The sequence below is a fragment of the Tachypleus tridentatus genome, chromosome 13 (genome assembly GCF_004210375.1).
Source record: "Tachypleus tridentatus isolate NWPU-2018 chromosome 13, ASM421037v1, whole genome shotgun sequence".
In the NCBI taxonomy this organism is placed as follows: Eukaryota; Metazoa; Arthropoda; class Merostomata; order Xiphosura; family Limulidae; genus Tachypleus; species Tachypleus tridentatus.
The window spans coordinates 128,065,035-128,084,091 of NC_134837.1; the positions used below are offsets into that span (position 1 = coordinate 128,065,035).

At 30.7% G+C, this 19,057-nt stretch overlaps 1 protein-coding gene across 4 annotated transcripts in view; it reads left to right on the forward strand.

Annotated features, from left to right (window-relative positions):
- The window catches only part of LOC143238433 (leucine-rich repeat protein soc-2 homolog), a 50,490-nt gene that overhangs the window by 15,819 nt on the left and 15,614 nt on the right, over window positions 1-19,057 (forward strand). For all 4 annotated transcript variants that reach the window (XM_076478665.1, XM_076478663.1, XM_076478664.1 and 1 more), the window contains 9 exons: window positions 5,458-5,598; window positions 7,339-7,407; window positions 9,943-10,158; window positions 11,034-11,129; window positions 12,157-12,277; window positions 14,398-14,506; window positions 16,267-16,360; window positions 16,693-16,797; window positions 17,963-18,077. In XM_076478665.1, coding sequence (XP_076334780.1) covers window positions 5,458-5,598; window positions 7,339-7,407; window positions 9,943-10,158; window positions 11,034-11,129; window positions 12,157-12,277; window positions 14,398-14,506; window positions 16,267-16,360; window positions 16,693-16,797; window positions 17,963-18,077 — 1,066 coding nt within the window. The remainder of the gene's footprint in view (window positions 1-5,457; window positions 5,599-7,338; window positions 7,408-9,942; window positions 10,159-11,033; window positions 11,130-12,156; window positions 12,278-14,397; window positions 14,507-16,266; window positions 16,361-16,692; window positions 16,798-17,962; window positions 18,078-19,057) is intronic.

Sequence of the window (19,057 nt, forward strand, 5' to 3'; positions counted from 1 at the left end):
CAAAAAAGTATTGTCTCTGACTGAAATATTGCACATGGTCCTGACCAAATTTGGAAAATAAGAATTATGTAGATATGCAAGACATTATGGAAGAGTAAATATGTAGTGATTCCAACAACTGTTGGCAGTAACCAAGTTTGGGCCTTGAAGAAAACTTGTACAACAGAGGGCAGTAGACATTACTGTCCACCTCTAACACTTTTGTAATTTTCTGCAAGTGTAATGATGAAGAATAACTTGCTATATTCTAAAAATCATCAGGAAACTTGAAGAAAAAAAAGTTCATCATCAAAATTTTGCTGATAATTGCTTAGGATATGATCATAAAAGCAATATCATATAACAATTTCTTTTGTATGGAATCTGGTGGAAAAAATAGTCTATCCTGACCCAAAGTCATAAATTAGAGAATAAATAATATAAAATTAATTTCAAATAGTTCTTGATCCATACAACTTGATGTATAGCTAAAAAGATGACAGTGTTTCATGGATCAAATCATCAGAGATAAACCAAACTATCACAAAAATTACAATCACTAAGGTGAAGGCTGTGCATGCTTTCATGTCAAAACTGAACCTGTTTGGTTTATTTTCCTCATAATTTTGGGTAATTGTTAACGTACATGTGAGACGTAGTCCATAGATTGCTACACTAAATATTTCCAGTATTAATACAGTTTTTGAGTTTTTATTCCAAATATTTACTGATAATGTGTGACTAGGGCATTAGAATAATATGCAAGCATGTGCTACTCATGGCAATGATCGTATATTCCTGTATAGATATATCTACTGTACATAAAAACTGATTTGGTTAGACTATTATCTTTGCTTCTGGGTTCTAATTGATCCCTTGCTTTCAATGTTTATTGACAGGGTTATTTTTATTGTACAAACATTAATTATAGTCTTAATTAGGTATTATTATTATTAGTTACTATTAGATATGTATACATAGAGAGCTATGTGTTAAGTCACAGCTCATTTCATAAGATCAAATAAAATTTTATTAAGTGATAACATGTTTTTTACCGTTCTAACTTGGAGAATTTCTAAGTATATCCAGTTTCAGTAGTTAAGTCTGGAAGTTTATTGCCAAAGACTAAATATAGTTGGATATATTTTCAAATTGTTCAGAGTAATTTTCCTTTATCTGGGCATGCATGTTTAAAAAGATCATTAGATTTTACTCCACAGCCATAAAGCATATACCTAATTCTGATTTGAAATTGTACAAATTACAGTTAATCAACTTAAGTTATTTAAGTTAATCAACTACAATGTAACTACTTATATTCAGAGATGAAAAACCTCAATACTGGAAGAATATCAGTAGTTACATTGTAGTTGATATTTTATTACCTTAACTTTCAGTCATAAAGTTATTGTAATTACTTGAGATAGAGTTTCCATTTTTTGCTTGAAAGTATTATTTTATGCTGTTTAATAGAGTTACAAGTTGATAGATAAACATATTGTAACAGAAAGTTTGCTGTGTCAGTGGCAGTTAGCTACATATTAGGAATGTTTAATAACAACAACTGCAGGTGTAAGCAGCCTCATTCTGAATGTGTACAAAATATTCTGTCAAACTGAAGCATCAGGTTGTCTGTATGGTTTTGATATTACACAAATGGAGAACTTCATTTTGTAGTGAAGTACACTAAAGAATACAGTGGAAGTTTTTTATTGCACTTCAGTTATATTTTTTTCATTAAATTGTTACTGGATATAATTTCTTTGGTTTCTCTGCTGTGTTACAGTTTGTTTTCCTGTATTAAGCAGTAATTTGATAAGTTAAGATAATAGAGCATATGTTCTTTAGTACTGTAATATTGAAGGTAATTATTTGACTTGTTTTATCAATAGAATTAAAGTATTTACTTTCACATGATGTTTAACTTAGTAAATTTTTTGTCAAAGAAGTATCAATTCTGAAAACATCTCTGGTGTCATATACATTTCTACATTCTTTCTTGATGTATTCATTTCTTTTGTCATCAATAAAATCCATGTTATCTTTATCCTCTTTTTCATAATGTCCTAATTGTAATTTGGTGGTGGTTGTTTCCTTCTATAATTTGTTGTATTAGTAATACTTGTCAATACAATTTTTGGCTGTTTTTATTCCCCCTACATTCTCCATCTCAGCTTAGCAAACATCAGTATCCATATTTTTCAACCAGAATGAAAGCATGCTAAGCATATTGAGCATTTAAGCCTTTTACAGTTGGAAAGCATCATATAAAGGTTCCATTTTGAACTGGAATTGCAGTTTGTTTGTTTTTTTACAGTAATTGAATCAGATATCAGCAACTTATATCCATCAAATTGGAGCAGCCAGTGGTCCAATGAAGCTAAAAAAATGGGCTAAATATTTTTGTTTTGGCCAATCATATTGCTCAAAAAAGGAAACCAAAAAAGTTGATTTCCACTATGGCAGTGATGCACAAACTTTTTGACTCAGGGGCCACAAACAGAATTCTCGTAACCATTGGGGGCCACAAGAAAGTGAAGATTAAAATGTCCTACAGTTGTTTCACACAAGATGGACATCACATTTAAGAACACACAAATAACAATTACATCAAAGAGTTTGCACATTATTCTAAGAAATGTTGTGATATGTCAACTGTCACAAAGTCAGTGCGATGGATGGTGCTGCATGTCATCTACGAGCTTAGAAATGTCCGGCTTGATGTTTAATGTTGAAAGATGCAAGACTGCTTCCAGATGATCATCAGTCAGTTGATTGCGAGTGTTGTTTTCGTTCAGTTTTGTATGTGAGAAAGTCTGTTCGCAGCAGTACGTGCTGCCAAACATGCTGGTGTGGACAAATGCGTTCTCTTTCAGATTAGCAAATGTATCAGGCAACGTTTTGTAGAAGTCAAGCAAACTGTTTTCTCGGTAAATAGCACATAGTTCATCAGATGCCTGGAGATCAGTAAGTTTGAGCTGATATTCTGCTGACAAATTCATCCACTGACACTGAACTGATCAGCAAAAAGCTTCATCAACAGTCTGCACTGGTCAAAGTCATGAAACCGCGAGTTGAGGGATTGAATCAAGGTATCTAGCTTTCCAACATAAACTTGTGTGTCAATGTCCTGATTCTTCTATAGCTGTGACTGAAAAGTGGGAAAGTGCACAAAGTTGCCTGATGCTGCTTGCTGCCAGAACAACTGCAACTTTGTCTTGAAAGCTGAGACGTGATTTGCAAGCTGACAGACAAGCTGATTTTTGCCTTGCAACTTCAAATTTAGATCATTCAAGTGTTGTGTCATGTCAACCAGAAAGGTCAAATCAACTTGCCATGCTGGATCAGTCATGGAAATCACTTCTATGTCTTTGTTCTTGCTTCTGAGGAATTCTATCACCTCATCAATCAACTCCCAGAATCTTCTGTCTTCCCTTGACTCAGCCAGAGTACTTCACAGCGATACACAAGGTCACCATAGTCTGAATCAATTTCTTCAAGAAGACTTTGAAATTGACGGTGATTGAGCCCTTGTGATATGATGAAATTAATGGTTTTTGTCACTAATGCCATCAGTGCCTGAAAACCAAGTTTTTTACTGCACAGGTTCTGTTGGTGAATAATACAGTGCAACTTCACCAACTGTCTGTTTTGCTTTCCTCAATGCTTCATCAACAGCGCTACCAGCCTGCTACTTTCTCTGGTCATGGCTGGTGCTCCATCAGTTGTCACACTTACCAGTTTCGTGAAATCCAATGAAACACTGCTACACAGTCATACTGTCTCCTCGAATAGAGCAGACCCAGTTGTCTGACCCTTCATGGAACCCATGCTGATTAGTTTCTTTGTGATATCAAACGATGACGACACACCATGAACAAAAACTAGTAGCTGTGCTGTTGAACTGATTGTCAGTCAACTCGTCTGCTGCCAAAGAGAAGTAGACAAAGTTGGCTGCTTTATTTGTAAGCTGCCTTGTCACGTCTGCTGAGAGGTGTGAAATTCTTTGTTGAACTGTCATACAATTCAAAGCCACCATCTGTAGCTTGCAAACTGCTTCCGGACACAACTTTTGTGATGCAGTAATCATACATTGCTTGACAAAATCACCATCAGTGAACGGTTGGCCAGATTTCGCTATCATCAACGAAATATCGTAATTGACCTAACATGCTGCATCTAAATCTGCTGATTGCTTTGAGGAAACATTCTGCTGGTGATTCAGCAACTGCCACAGAGATTCAATTTGAGCTGTTTGTTCATCACCGACAACGTTGTGGAAATCTTTATGCTTTGACTCATAATGACGCTTTATATTGGATACCTACGCCACTGCTACTGTCGAATGACAGAGCAGACAAATCGCGTTCTTCTGTTGTTGAACAAAACAGTATTGTGCAGTCCAATCATCATGAAACTGCCGGTTTTCGTCGTCAACATTTTTTTTATGATTAGCTGCCATTTTTGTTACGAAATAATATCAAAATAGGGCTTGTAAGTAAATCTTGAAGAACAATTGGAACACGTCAGATTTCATAATTACGGAAATATTACGTCATTGCACCAATGGTTAAATGCCTATGCATTAACAAGATTTGCTTATTAAATTTTCTTTATTGCTTGACACAAATATGGAACCATCCAGTATCTAATCTAATGCATATTCTTCTATAGCGCTTAATATTTGCACAGGTGCAAACTCTCTATGTTTGACTTTCCTGTTGGACATTGCGGGCCACTTAGCGACTCATCATGGGCTGGATTTGGCCCACGGGACGGACTTTGTGCACCACTGCACTATGGGTTTTGCTTTTCTTTTTCTACACAACATGAGTTTACCTAGTTAATATTTTCTTTTTTGGCCAATCATGGTGCCCAAAAAAAAAGAAATTAAAACAAATTTTATTTCCAGAACAGGTTTTTTCTGTTGTTTTCCTCTTCTGCTGACCAACACGAGTTTGTCCAGTTTGCAATTTTGGATGGTGTTAACAGTACAAAGAATCTTGTAATCACACTAGCGATCAAAACATCTTATGTGTTCTAATAAAATGATCTTTCTTATTGTAAAAGCTATAACCTGTAATAAAATAACACTTAATCGGTAAGTAAATTCAAAGGCAGCTATTAATTAAACACTTTTCTTGTGTTTTAGTTTTTTTGTTCACTTCTAGCCAAAACAAGTGCATTTTTTTGAAACATCTCACAACTTAAGAAAATCTCCATAAGGAATTGTTAAAATGTAATTTCAGAGAACTAGTTGTTCTAATAAAAAGTTCCTAAACAATTAGAAAGGTTCTTGGAAAGAAATCGTCTATTAACTGGTAGCTCAAGTTTTATGGAAAACCAAATATTGAATTTGTGAAACATTTTTGATGTCTTAAAAACCTTTCTTTTTCTAGAACTTTATTAGACTTAATAATTTAAATAATTAGTTTTAAATTAAGTGTAAAATTATAAAAAAAATTTTTTTTTTTTCAGGAGAAGAAGATTAGTCCAGGGTCATTGGGAAGTAGTGACGTAGCTCGACCTGCCAAGCAAGTTACGGTAACACATCCAGGCACAACCAAACCCAAGCCTACAGGCACTACTAGGAAGAGGGTTTCAACTCAGGCAGATCTTGTGAGCTCTTTTATTTCAGAAACATAGGCATTTCTTTGTATTTTCATTACTGCATTATTCAGTCAGAATAAGAACATTTATTTTTGTAAGTTGAAATAATAACAGTATTCAAGTTAAGCATTTTGTTGTATGAGTATGAATCACTTTGGCAACTGGATACTAGTTGGTGAATAATACTGATCAGTCTTGTGAAGAAAGTGGAATTATAATATGACACAAAAAAAAAAAGGAAATTACTGTAATAATATTTTATTCAGTCAAACTTGTGATGAATTAAGCTTATTGGCCAGTTTAACTTAAACATTTCCAATATACAAATGATTCAGGAATTTCAATAAAACAACATAAGGATCGTACTTTTATGGTAATTGTATGTTTTATTATTTTTACTGATTAATAAATATGTATTTATTTCCTTGAAAATAATATATATTTCACCAAGATGCTGAGGTTATTGAATTTCATTATAGTGCAAGAACCCAGTGTTTATAAAATGATTCCATATCACAAAAGAGATCGTAAATGTTATTAATAGTACAAGCTTGTGTAAGAACTGATAAAAGTGTATTTAATCTCACTCTTGTACCAATAAGTGACATTAATCATAAAGCACATGAAAGTAGGCTATCATTAATTTTTTCTCATTATTGCTTCTCTTCCTTTTATATTTTGACAAAATGTCTTCAAAGTAGAACTCTTAATTTTCATTAAACTTGCCTTAAATTTAATTACACAAAGCCATTTGTAGTCAAATTTTTGTTGACTGTTGTGGAATAATACTTTGTCTCTCCCATACTTTTGAAAAACTGAGACTGAACAAGATATGATTTTGTTGTTGTTGTTGGAACCAGGATTTTAATTTGACTCATAGCAAAAAAATCTAATGCATCTCATTAAGATTATTATAATATCTGACAAAAGGACCAAAAATAATAATTTACAGATTATTTCCTGTATAATGTTTGGGCAAACATTTTTCATCCAAAATGCCATTGTTGGTAAACTGGAACATTGCTAGCATTTTGGTTTTAAGAAGAAAAAAAGTAGTGTTTTTAAAACTGCTAGGTTTAAAGTTATACAACTGAATTTGTTTGTTTAGTTATAACTGATACCATAATGTTTATTTCTGCAGCAAATACTGATGTATTTACGTGATAAACAGTATGGATTCTTTTTTTTATATCTTTTTAAAATTGAAAACTGATTTTGATATTGGGGAATTTTCTGTTTCACATTGCTCATTGTTAAAAGACCAATTCTTTGTTGCTTAAAGGTTAATACAATAGGAACACACTGAGTTAGAATATTAGTTCACTGACTAGAACACATCTTGATAGGACTCTAATATAAATCAAACATCAACAGTTGTAATTACTAAAATTTTCTTTGTTTCTAGTGTTTTATGTTTTTACACACGCTAAACTAATGCTTTGCTGTTTTTTTTTTTGTCATATTTCTAAATTTGAAGCCATTGGCAGCATTAGCATACTCTGCTTGGTGTTGGGTTACCTGTTTGGCTTCAAATTATGAAACCATTTTCCTGGTTTCTTAAATTTCTACCATTCTGTTTTGTTTTTTTTTACTTGGTTGTTGTCAGTTAATTAAGCTTGTATATTGTGCTGTATAATTCTCACAATGTTATTTTATTGGAGTAAAGCAGCATTAATAGGTTTATTACCAAGATTTTTATAAAGATATATATTGTTTTTTATTTATGAACTCTAAATTTAAATATTATAGGATGTATCAAAAGAATTCATTCGCTGTAAGGAAGAAGGAGCCACAAGATTAGACCTCACAAAATGTAGTGTAAGTATTATAAGCCAGTGATTTAGTACTGATAAGTTATTCATTAAATTTTATGATGCATTTTAAGATTTTCAGCTATTATAACCTTTATAATACATACAACTATTTAAAACCTACTTCAAATGACACTGTTGTAGTTTGAGGGTTATTTGAAAAAAGAACATTCACTGCATCTAAACCTAAAGAGAAAATTTAGAAAAGTCATATTTATATGAAAATATATAATAATGTTTTTATTTTTAAACCCTAAAAAACAATCCATAAAGCTTCTTTACCAGCTTTTCTCGTGAGTAAACAAACAGTTGAATTAGGAAACGTATAAAGCTCAGTATTTTAAAGTTACCTAGAGAAATGTTTAAATGTGGTTGCTATGTTACAAATAAACAACAATAATAGCTGAAGCCAAGAAAATATGAAAAGCAATGTTAATTGTTGAATATTTTAAACAGAACTTAACCAATCTTGAGGGTATAAAAATGTTAACTCTTAAAATCTGTTCTAGGCTGATTTGAATTGTAAAAGAAATGGGAAAAACAGTGTGTGTATCATTTAAAGATATCTTAAACTAGTGCAAATCTGTGAAGCATATTAAATTTCATTATTTTCAGTTCAGATGATTGTCTGTTTCAATTTCAGTTCCAACTTTATTCTAGTGGGAAACACATTGACAAGCTTAGCTGAATTTTTAACAGCTCTTGTTGCTTGACTAGAAAGCTAGAAAATTTGTGGTAGTTATTGTGCATTGTCTTCTTTTTGCATATTATTATTCTGTGTTATTTGGCACATTATTTAATTAAATAAGGAATAATTAATAGCAGTAGTACCATTAGTATGAACCAAATAGGATTAAAGTATGTCAACAGCAAAAAACAGATAAATACCATATTTCTTGTTTTTTAGGTCTGTTCTGTATTTTTTATTGTAAAAATAAGTAAAATGCTAAACTTGGAAACTTTTTGTTTGATGAGGTTAGGTAAAATAAAGAATAATAATTATCCACAAGTAATTTACAACTTTTGTAGTAAGAATATTAATTATACATGTTTAAAAGGCCAATAAAAATATTAAATTTAATTAGAGATAGATGTATTACAGATATGAGTTTAAAGCTATTCGGGTTAAATTAATGTTGCTTCATATTACAACTTAGTCATTCTATAAAGAAAAAAAAATGAATTCTTATTTTGTGGTTGCTCTAATTGACTCAACCTCATATAGAGCTAGAGTGGAGAAAATAACAGACAAATATAGCTTTACTGAAAAACTTGAAACTTCTTCAAGAGGTGATACATTATGCAAATGAAATTTGGGAATTTTCAGAATATTTAAAGGAAATGCTACAATATGTATTTGGTGTTTGTATGATCTTTTTGTTCCAAACAAGATTTCACATTACTCAAGTTAATGAAGCAGTAGTCTTGCTTTAATATCAGTCAAACTAAGTTGTTGCTTGATGTATGTTGCTAAGCCTTTTAAAATTTCACATGCACAAGGTATGAAACAAATTTTTTTTTTGTTTTATAAATACAGTTGAATAACCAAAAAAATCATAAATTGATATATTAATACCAAAGAATTCCATTGTAATTTCTTGAGCTTAGTAACAAAACTTTATTTAGGTCTAAAAAAAAATTCAGCAGAATAAAGACACAAACTACTTTCTTCAAAAGAATGAGGAAGCCTGAGAGATTAAAATCATTGATAAGATCAATAGGGGGATATTTTAAGCTGTCAGTTGGTTACAACATATATTGAAGTAAGTGTATATAAAGGACTGTTTCTAATAGTGGAAAGAGGTGAATGGGTCACTGTGTTCGACTTAGTATGTAAGCCATATTTCAGCAGAATAAAATCTACAAGGTTCTTATTTTATGTATTAGCTTGCCAATATTGGTAATTTGAGTTCCTAATTTGTACAAAACTGTAGAAAAGGGACAACACGGACTTTTGTTAATTCTGCAGAGGTTTCCTGTAGTGGAAATTACACAGCAGATAGTGGTAGAAGGCAATGTGAATTAGACTTTCATTCTTATAAATGTACAAGAGATTGTGGACAATCTACATATATTTTCTTACTATCTTGGCATTAGAAGGAAAACACAATGTTTCTTATGTTATTACAACAGTGTTGTGATAATATTACCTGTTTTAAACTAAATCTTTAAATTAAATTTAATAAGTATGAGAAACTTCTTATACAAATACAGTTTTTTTGTATTTTGCTTTGAAGAGTTTTGGTCACAGTTTCTTTTGATATTTCATCATATGTGTTTGTTCTTAAAACTTAATTGTTAAATCGGTCTTAATTTATTTTACTTTATTGGCATTTGTTTATATAGAACTGCATATAGATTGAATTTTAGCACATTATCTTAGCCAATTTGATATAATCTGTAACTTTTGTAAAATTTCATCGATAGTTGTTTATGCAAAGCTATATATGACAGAGGTTGAAACATGTAGAGATACTATATCCTTATTTGAAACCTAAATGAGATAACTAGCATATCGCAATCAAATTTTTTTTCTATATAGATTGTCGTTCTACCGTCTTCAGTAAAGGAGCTGACCCATTTAAGAGAGTTTTATCTCTACAGTAATAAACTTCAAACACTGCCACTAGAGATTGGGTGCTTAGTCAATCTTGAAACTTTAGCCCTTAATGAAAATTCTCTAACTAGTTTACCAGACACATTGTCTAACCTTAAGCAGCTTAAGGTTCTAGATCTTCGACATAATAAATTAAATGAGGTAAGTTATTGGAAAACTTCATAAATGTATCACGACAGAAAAATTTAAACAGTGGAAATAGATAAATCATAATGCATTGAGACATGTTTCATAACTGTCCGTTTCTGTGTTTCAGCTTAGACTTAATATTTTACAAACTTTGTGTACATGTCAGTAATTGTAAAATTCCTGCAAATGTTTTATTTTTAACTTGTCTGTTATAAATTTACTGAATTTTTTAAATCATTTTAGTCTGTTATTGTGATTATTCTTACTTACTGTTTTACCTAATTGTAAAATATTTTGACTTGTATAGTGTAAGTAACTTATTTAGTCTTAGGAGCAGTGCCTGAACTGAAAGGCATCACAGGATATCATAATTTCCATTAACAATACATATATGAATTTTATCCAGTATCTTCATTGACCATTGGCAAAGTTTCTTTATGTAAAGTTAGGGATAAAGTTTCATTTAACTGATGATTGATTAGTGAAATAATAATTAGTATCTTTACATACCAGTCCAGTGTACGAGCTCCCTTTGTTGAATTATCACAGTTTTAGCACTGCTCATAACTGTACTTTACACACAGCACAACATTTAAAACATTCTATTTTCAAGAATCTAGTTTTATTTGTACTGTTTATGGACCTACAATATCTCAAAATATCTTTACTAGAAACTAATATTACATGTTTATGTAAATGATGAATACCCTATCCAGCTGTGTTGAGAAACTGACCAGTCCATGTTTTTACCTACGTTATTTATCGTACATTGTAAATAAGTGAAGTCATATTTGTATTAGATGATATATTTAAAATATTTTTGGTTATTAGGTGTAAATATCAATTTACTTTTAATATTTGTTCATTATCTTCATGTTTTTATACAGATTCCTGATGTTGTATACACACTGACTTCTCTCACAATATTACACTTGAGGTTCAACAGAATACGTGAAGTAGGAGAAGATATAGCTAACCTAGTTGTAAGTGATTTTAATTTAAACATATTGTTGATAGTGGTTTTTTAAGAGTTTGTCACCTAATATAATTCTATTTGGCCAGGCAGTTAGTGTGCTTGACTTGCATTCTGAGAGTTGTGAGTTTAAACCAACCAAACATATTCACCCTGACAGCTATGGGGGCATTATAATGTAATGATCAATCTCACTATTTGTTGGTAAAAGAGTAGGTAGTGGGTGGTGATGACTAGCTGCCCTCCTTTTAGTCTTTCACTGTTAGATTAGGAATGGCTATTGCAGGTAGTTCTCATGTAGCTTTGCACAAAATTGAAAACAAAATAAATCTGACTTAAATAGGTTTGCTCTTACTTTCATGTTATGTTCAAAATTTTTATCTTGTAAAAGTAATTATTTCCTAAACTTTTTTTCCATTCTTTTTTCTCTGTTACATGGAATGATAGCAGGAAACTTTCTGAATCAGTTTTCTGTGCTATAGCAAGAATTTTCTTTTTAACAGTAGCAAAAAACCACACTTGATATATGTCATAACTTTTTTGTAAATGTATAATAAAGCTTTACATTTAAAGAATCATTTTAAATGAAATAATACTTTAGTAGAGTATGCATATAATACTTGAAAAAACTAAACAAAAGCAAAAAACAAGTTAAAAGTTAACTTTAAAATTCTCAGTTATATTCTTTTCTTATTTATGTAGTAAAATATTCAATAAATTACAAGATTATTTTAAATACAGTGTAAAAGAAATGTGTATAGGTATGGTGTGATTATTTCAGGCTGAGAAATGAGAGTAAATAAATGTTATTTAATAACTTTGAGGAACTTGTTTTGACAAAAAATAAAATAAAACATGTGAACAGTGGGCAAGGAGTATGGGAAGAAGTTGAGAATCAGTGTTTATGTGTAAACCTTTGTTTCTTTATTAAAATTCCTGGTTTCATAGGTAATGTTTTCAATTTAAAATCAATAGAAAGACGTTATCACAAAAACATTAGCAGTTTTTTTTATCTTGTGGTTTTATACTATTTTCAGAACCTGTCAATGCTCAGTCTAAGAGAGAACAAAATAAGAGAACTTCCTGCTGGGATTGGGAAGTTGGCAGTTCTTGTAACATTTGATGCTTCCAATAACCATCTGAAGCACCTACCATTTGGTGAGCAAGAAGTAAATATATTTTTATGTGTGGACCTATTATGAATAAGTAACTTTACTTATAAATCACTCATTAAGTGCTTGCTTATGAAGGCCTGTCTTACATGAAACCTGATGATTATAACTGAGATGACTGAACTTCAGTTCTTGGACTTTTACAAACATTACAGGTCTTTAGTTGTAAGTCAAATTGAAGTAAAACTTCATTTTGTTAATCTCATCTATAAAACTTAACATAACTCAAAGTACTTACTATAGCTACCAAAAATGTAGATTTTCTAACAGATAAATGAAATTTAGTTATTGTTTTGAACATTGAAAATATGTTTATTTTTATAGCTCTTTCATTGTTTAGCCCTCACTAGAGTGTTTTTAAATTTGCATGTATTTGGTCTTGTATTTGGATGAAAACTAATTTCTTTAGTTGTTTTACTTTATTCGTGGTCTAAGAATTGTCATTTGTAAGGAAGATGCACTTGTATTATAGTGGAAACTTTTAATGTTTACCTTATCAGTTTGCACTTTATTTTTCTCCTAAATTATGTTAGGATTTCTCTTTCAAAAAATATTGATCTCAGTGAAAAAAAAAAGAGAAATAAAGATAGTCATTTTACACCTAAGTCTGCATCATTTTTTTATAAATTTGCTCAGAAAAATATTATTAAGATAGATAATTTTGTGACTGTGCTTGAGATCTACACTGCTATTTTAAATAGATTACAACATTATAAAAATATTTCTGTAAAATAGGAATACACACACATATGAAGGAATATCTGAAGGTGCAGTTCATTTGACTAAAAGGTGGTGGATGACCACCTGGGTGTTCACAATATTTAACCAGTTGCACTACTGTACAGTAATGTGTTGTCTGTCCATCAATCAGTGGACACTAAAAATGACATCACATAAGGAAAGCTTAACATTGTACCTTGTAATGTTCTGATGACGGTAAAATGTGTATGTACCATGATGCATAAAAGTGTGTTTAATCGTAACATCAAAATTACTCTGCATGTTGAATAGTTGATACACGAAAAGAAAAAAAAAATTGTGACCTAATTATTACTTAAATGATCTTGAAATTCAATACAAAAATCCAATATTGTATACACTAAAACCTTGTAATATTTACTCATAATCTGAAAAATATTGTGAAGGTACACATACCGTGTTAAAAGTTAAAACATGAAATCCATAACAAGCACAAAATGTTTACGAGGTTGTTTCCTGGGACTGAGCTTGTACTGAGAGAGATAATGAAACAGACAATTATATGTAAAGCTAATATTTTTACTTTACCTAAATTTGGTGAGAGAATTCAAGTGTTTTTCTAAACTTCTACCTTAAGCCTCTCTCTATCAGGTAACTGAAATCATAAAGTAAGACATTTTGTTTTTTCAGCAAAGCTATCTGTATTTTACCAACTTGAAAACTTTTCCAAAGAAATAATTATATAACTTTATGTTTAAATGAGATCTTAGTTTACAGGTTTGTTTGTTTTTTCAGTTACCCCCCAAAAAGACTGAAATTTTTTCTGATTGTTTTATAAAGTGTGCTTTGTATCTAATAATAGTTATAGAAATAAAACTTGTATTTGTTCAACCAAATTGTTTACTAAAGATGTAACAGCCTATTGTATATACAGTTCATGTTCTTGGATAGATGCTTTTGAGAAATAGGGCAATCTTTTTTTCTTTTTGTTTTGTTTCAGCTAATGTTTTTGCACTGTAAGGTAAATAAAAATATTGTATCCTTATTTTATAGGAAACAAAAATAGTGGAAAAATTGAAAGCATGAAAAATGGCTTATGTGAAATAGATGTTTTAATAGTTACAACATTTTAGGTTGTGATACCTTTCCTTGGGTGACTAAAATTTTGTTTTTGTTGTTTTTGATTTCGTCTTACCACAGTGGTTTTTTTTTAGCTGATATTTAGCTCTATGTTATAGGCCCGTATGTTAACAGCTGTCTTCATTTATTTGTATTTGACAGAAACTGACTTAATTTTTGTATAACACTTGCACAGTGGTTAAGAAAAATAAATCACCTTATTTACAGTTGCTTTTCTTTTTTGAGTTATAAACACAGGTTTTTGTTTCTTTTGTTTGGTCTTTCTAGAAATAGGCCAGTGTTCTCAGCTGTCATCCCTGGATGTTCAACACAATGAACTTGTAGATATCCCAGAATCCATAGGTCAGCTGAAATCTTTGACTAGACTTGGTCTGAGGTATGTTTTGTGTTTCATTAATTTAATTAACAACGAAATGTAAGACAAGTCGCATGATACAGTCAAACTTATCTGGCTAGCTTTGAGGTAAAGTGTCTAATCATAGTGGTTTGCTGTACTAATAACATACCAGCAAGCCAGATCAAGACAATTGTAAGACTTAGACACCTTCCGTTCATAGGCTCTACCAGCTGTATAAGTTAAACCAGAGATTAACTTTTAAGAAAAATTTTCATAGACCTATAGTTTTCAAAGGTCCTAGGCACTATGTCTGTTGTACCTAATAAGTAATTCGTCCCTGTGTACCTGTAGTTATAACAAGTAGTGGTGAGCTTACTTTGTGATCATAACATCCCTTGTATCACGCAAGGTTTTAATTATGTTCATTTTATTGCTAAGAGATATCAACATAAAGACTAGTTTAAATTGTCATACTGAAGTCATACTATGGTACTTTTAGATAAAACTAATTCCAGGAAATTCCACAATGCTTATGCCACATGAAGTCAGACTTATTCTCACACTGGCCTTCAACACCTGCTGTATACTATTGTGAACCAGCTTAATTCATTGCTAAACCTACTGCATTTATAGAATTCCTCTGCAAATCAGATTAGATCTGCAAGGAATCTTACTGTACTTGTGGCCTATCTTTGTAGAGTATTTTGAAAATTACTACCAAATAGCAAACAAAATGCATCACTGCTTGAGTTGTTTATTTTTTGTAGAATGAAAATAGAGTGGTTGGTGAACACATCTGCTGTGTGAACATGTGTAAACACATCTCGCTAACATTGGCAGATCTTAACAACAACAAACAACATTTCTTACCAATGGTAACATAGGAAAGAAATTATTCTACTTTAATTGTTATAACCTTTACTGAACCACGAATGCAAGAAAAAATTTAGCTGCTGGCAGCTTTAGTTCACGAAATAAAGTTTACCTATTTGTAGCTGTACTCAGGCTTGTAATGTTGCTTTCTTTAAGACTAATGCTAATATAAATAAATTATCTCTGTAAGAAAAACATAGTGCATTTCAGTTTCATGTAAACAAATTGATGTTTGTCATGATAGTCCTTTGTTTTATTTATAGGTAATATGTATACATAAATGAGATAAACATTTGCATGTAGAATATAAAAGTACTCAAACTATTGACGTTTCAGAATAAAATTACAATTTTATTTAGAAAACTGATCAGTGGTTGTAAAAGACACTAAATGTTTTGGTGTTGTTCATCCTCAGGTGGATCATTTGAGTATTATAATAGTTTAAATAAGTACACAAGTAAACTGTGCATTTAGATTTAGAACAGTGATCATGTGATTTACATTTTATGTAAATAAATTGCATATTTAAAGTTATTTCAGATATGATGGTTCAAACTGATTTGTTTGTAAAATATTTTTCTGGGACATTTATGTTTTTCTGTACATAAACAGCCAAACTGTTAGATTTTTTAAGACTTTTTTTCTAGATGTAACTAGTGGATTAGTTCAATATTTTTGAAACTTTTTTGTAGGCATAAACAGCTGAATTATTAACATTTTTGAGACTGTTTTTATAATTAGTTGGTTAATTGTTTTTCTGATACTTTTTGTTATAAGTGTAAACAGCTAATTGGTTAAAAATTTCATTGGATTTTTTCTTTTACCAGATACAACCAGGTGATTAATTATATTTTTCTTATACATTTTTTATAGACCTAAATAGCTGATTATTTTAATATATTTCTGAGATATTTTTGTTTCCCTAGATATAACCAACTGACTTCTGTTCCACAGTCACTCAGCAACTGTGTGAAATTAACAGAGTTTAATGTCGAGAGCAACAACTTGTCTCAGTTACCAGTAAGTAAAAGTATCTGTCTTGAACTTACTTGTTATTCTAAAAATGAATTATTGATACACAGGAAAATTTATCTTCTTAGTACTGAGGGTTTGCTTAGTTGGTTGGAAAGTAAGTAGGTAGGTATACGTGATAGTTAAGCCCAAATATTTGTACCTGAGAAGGAAGAAGTGCTGAGTAGACAAGACACTTCCTAACCTCATTTGTTGCAGTACTAACTCTGTAAGGTGTTACTTGTTCATAATGTTATGGTGTTTGACCATGTTACAGAATATGTGTTTTAAAGTTGTATCTTTGGTTTTAAGTTTAATCATGGTATTTTTTACCTGTATAGGAAGGACTGCTGTCTAGTCTATCTCACCTAACGAGTCTCACTCTTTCACGAAATGCTTTCACATCATATCCTGTTGGAGGACCCTCACAGTTTTGTTTTGTTTACGTAAGTTAGCTTCCTATGTACCATTCAAAGTGTTGTTTTGTTTTTGCTCTATAAATAATTAAAATTTATTGTGTCTGTTACCTTCTCATCTTATTAATAAGTCTGTAATGTTTTTTTGTTCTTTATACATTAATTATTTAAGTTAATATTTGCACATTTTCACTTGTATATAACAAATTATCAAAAGTTTGAGTTCTGAACTTTCAGTTTATAATTCCATTAAATGACTGTTTTAAAAACCAACCTTATCTTATTGGGAGTAATGACTTTTCATCTTCAAAACTCATTCTCCGTGCAGGTTGTTCTGTGAGTGAGTGAATGGAGTTGAACTTATTATGAATAATCATAGCTAGGGATGTTGGAAGTTTGAAAGTAGCTCATACAAACCACTAGAGTTAAATATGATGGGCAGAGCTATCTGCAAGAACAGCTTGGGATAATAGCAAAGAAAACATTTGGTCAAAGCCTTCATCTACTCTCCTTTTGAAATAGTAAAAATATCCAAATATTGTTAATAGATATGATGTTTACGAAAATGGCAAAGTTAGATTTATTATTGGTTAACATTGCATCTTAGAAGGACAAAAAAATTAAAAAGAAGCCTTCCAGATGTACTTTAATTGACCTACCAATATCTCATAAATGTCTGTTAATTTATAAAGGTATGATATATACCATTTGACTTCCAAAAATGATACATCAGTGAACTTATGGATGTGAAGCTACAAATGTCAGACATACATAAATCATTTCTGTATTACAAAGCATGAAAACAAACATTGCATTCAACACAGTTTCTAGTTCTTGGTGTATCATTTTCTCACTAGGAACTTAGGTTTGTATATAGCAGTAGAAAGGTTTTTGGTTCTGTATTATTTTATATATATAGAATTTTTTTTATAGCTTTTAAGTATGGAAAAGAAACTTGCTATATAGAAATGACTTAGGTTTGTTGCAGTCATCACTGGTTTCAGAAGGATCTAGTAATAACTTGATTTCTTAACTTAATGAAAAATGCATCACACATAGAGGTATTCCTGCACATTACGAGAAATTATATGATTGTTCTTAAAGGATAATTTTTATTAAACATGGGAAATGTAATATCTTTTTGTTTAAATGAATTTGATCTAATTTTAACTGTGTATTTAAATTTCATCCATAGTCTATTAACATGGAACACAATCAAATAAACAGAATTCCTTTCGGCATATTTTCTCGTGCCAACAACTTAACCAAGTTGAATATGAAGGACAATAAGATCACATCCCTGCCACTTGGTAAGTCTTCTTGTTCCATGATACTAATGTTCGTAATGCTGGCTGAGCAGAAATGATCAACCTCAAGTACGCAATACATTTAAGTTTAAACATTTTATTATAACTGGACTTCTGAATATCATATTCTGTTTTTCTAAATTTATTAGAATGTATTCTACTAATAAAGCATTTTGTATAGGTTCTTGAATGTACTTTAAAAAATGAGATGGGCCAGTAGTTTGCTAAATGGTTTTAAAATCCTTTAAATTTAGATATCCAAGATTTCTAATGAATTAAAAGCATGAATGGGAAATGGATGTCATTATAACATTATTCAACTGTAAGATCAAAGCAGGGAAACTGGGAATTGAAGGAAAGTTTACTTTTTTTTCTGTTGTTTTTTGCTTTTCGTGTAATGTAAGACAAAATGTAAGAGTCATGGAAAGAGTAAGTTTAGAAAAAAAGTAAAAGAATAACGGTGATTTATTTCTTTTATGCAACCAAACAATTACAAATTTTTGTGTCAATGTTTATCTCTGGTGTGAAATAATGAACTGGCTTAACCATTTTGCAATGAGTTCTTCTACATGTTTGCATATGTTAACTATTTGCACTGTAACTTTTGATACTGCATGTGTTTATCTTCACAAAATTTGGGAGACTTAATAAAAATTACAAGCATTTTGTATACAAAAAAATCATATTTTTTTATGAAATATTTTTATTGAAGATTTGTTTGTGAAAATAGTCTGTTTCATTACTAGTCTGAGTGCAAAGTGATTTCATGCTATAATTAAGAAAGTGTTGTTTGTCCCCAAAAATCTCAAATATTATTTGCATAACCTCTAAAACCTCCAAAATATGTTTCAAATGTTTGTTTTCAGTAAAACGTTATATATTATTTTCTATACTATAACTATGTGGAGGGTCTGTCAATTGATCAACCTTACAACCATCATAAAAATTAGGGAATAAATATAAATTATGCTTTTTTCTTGCTA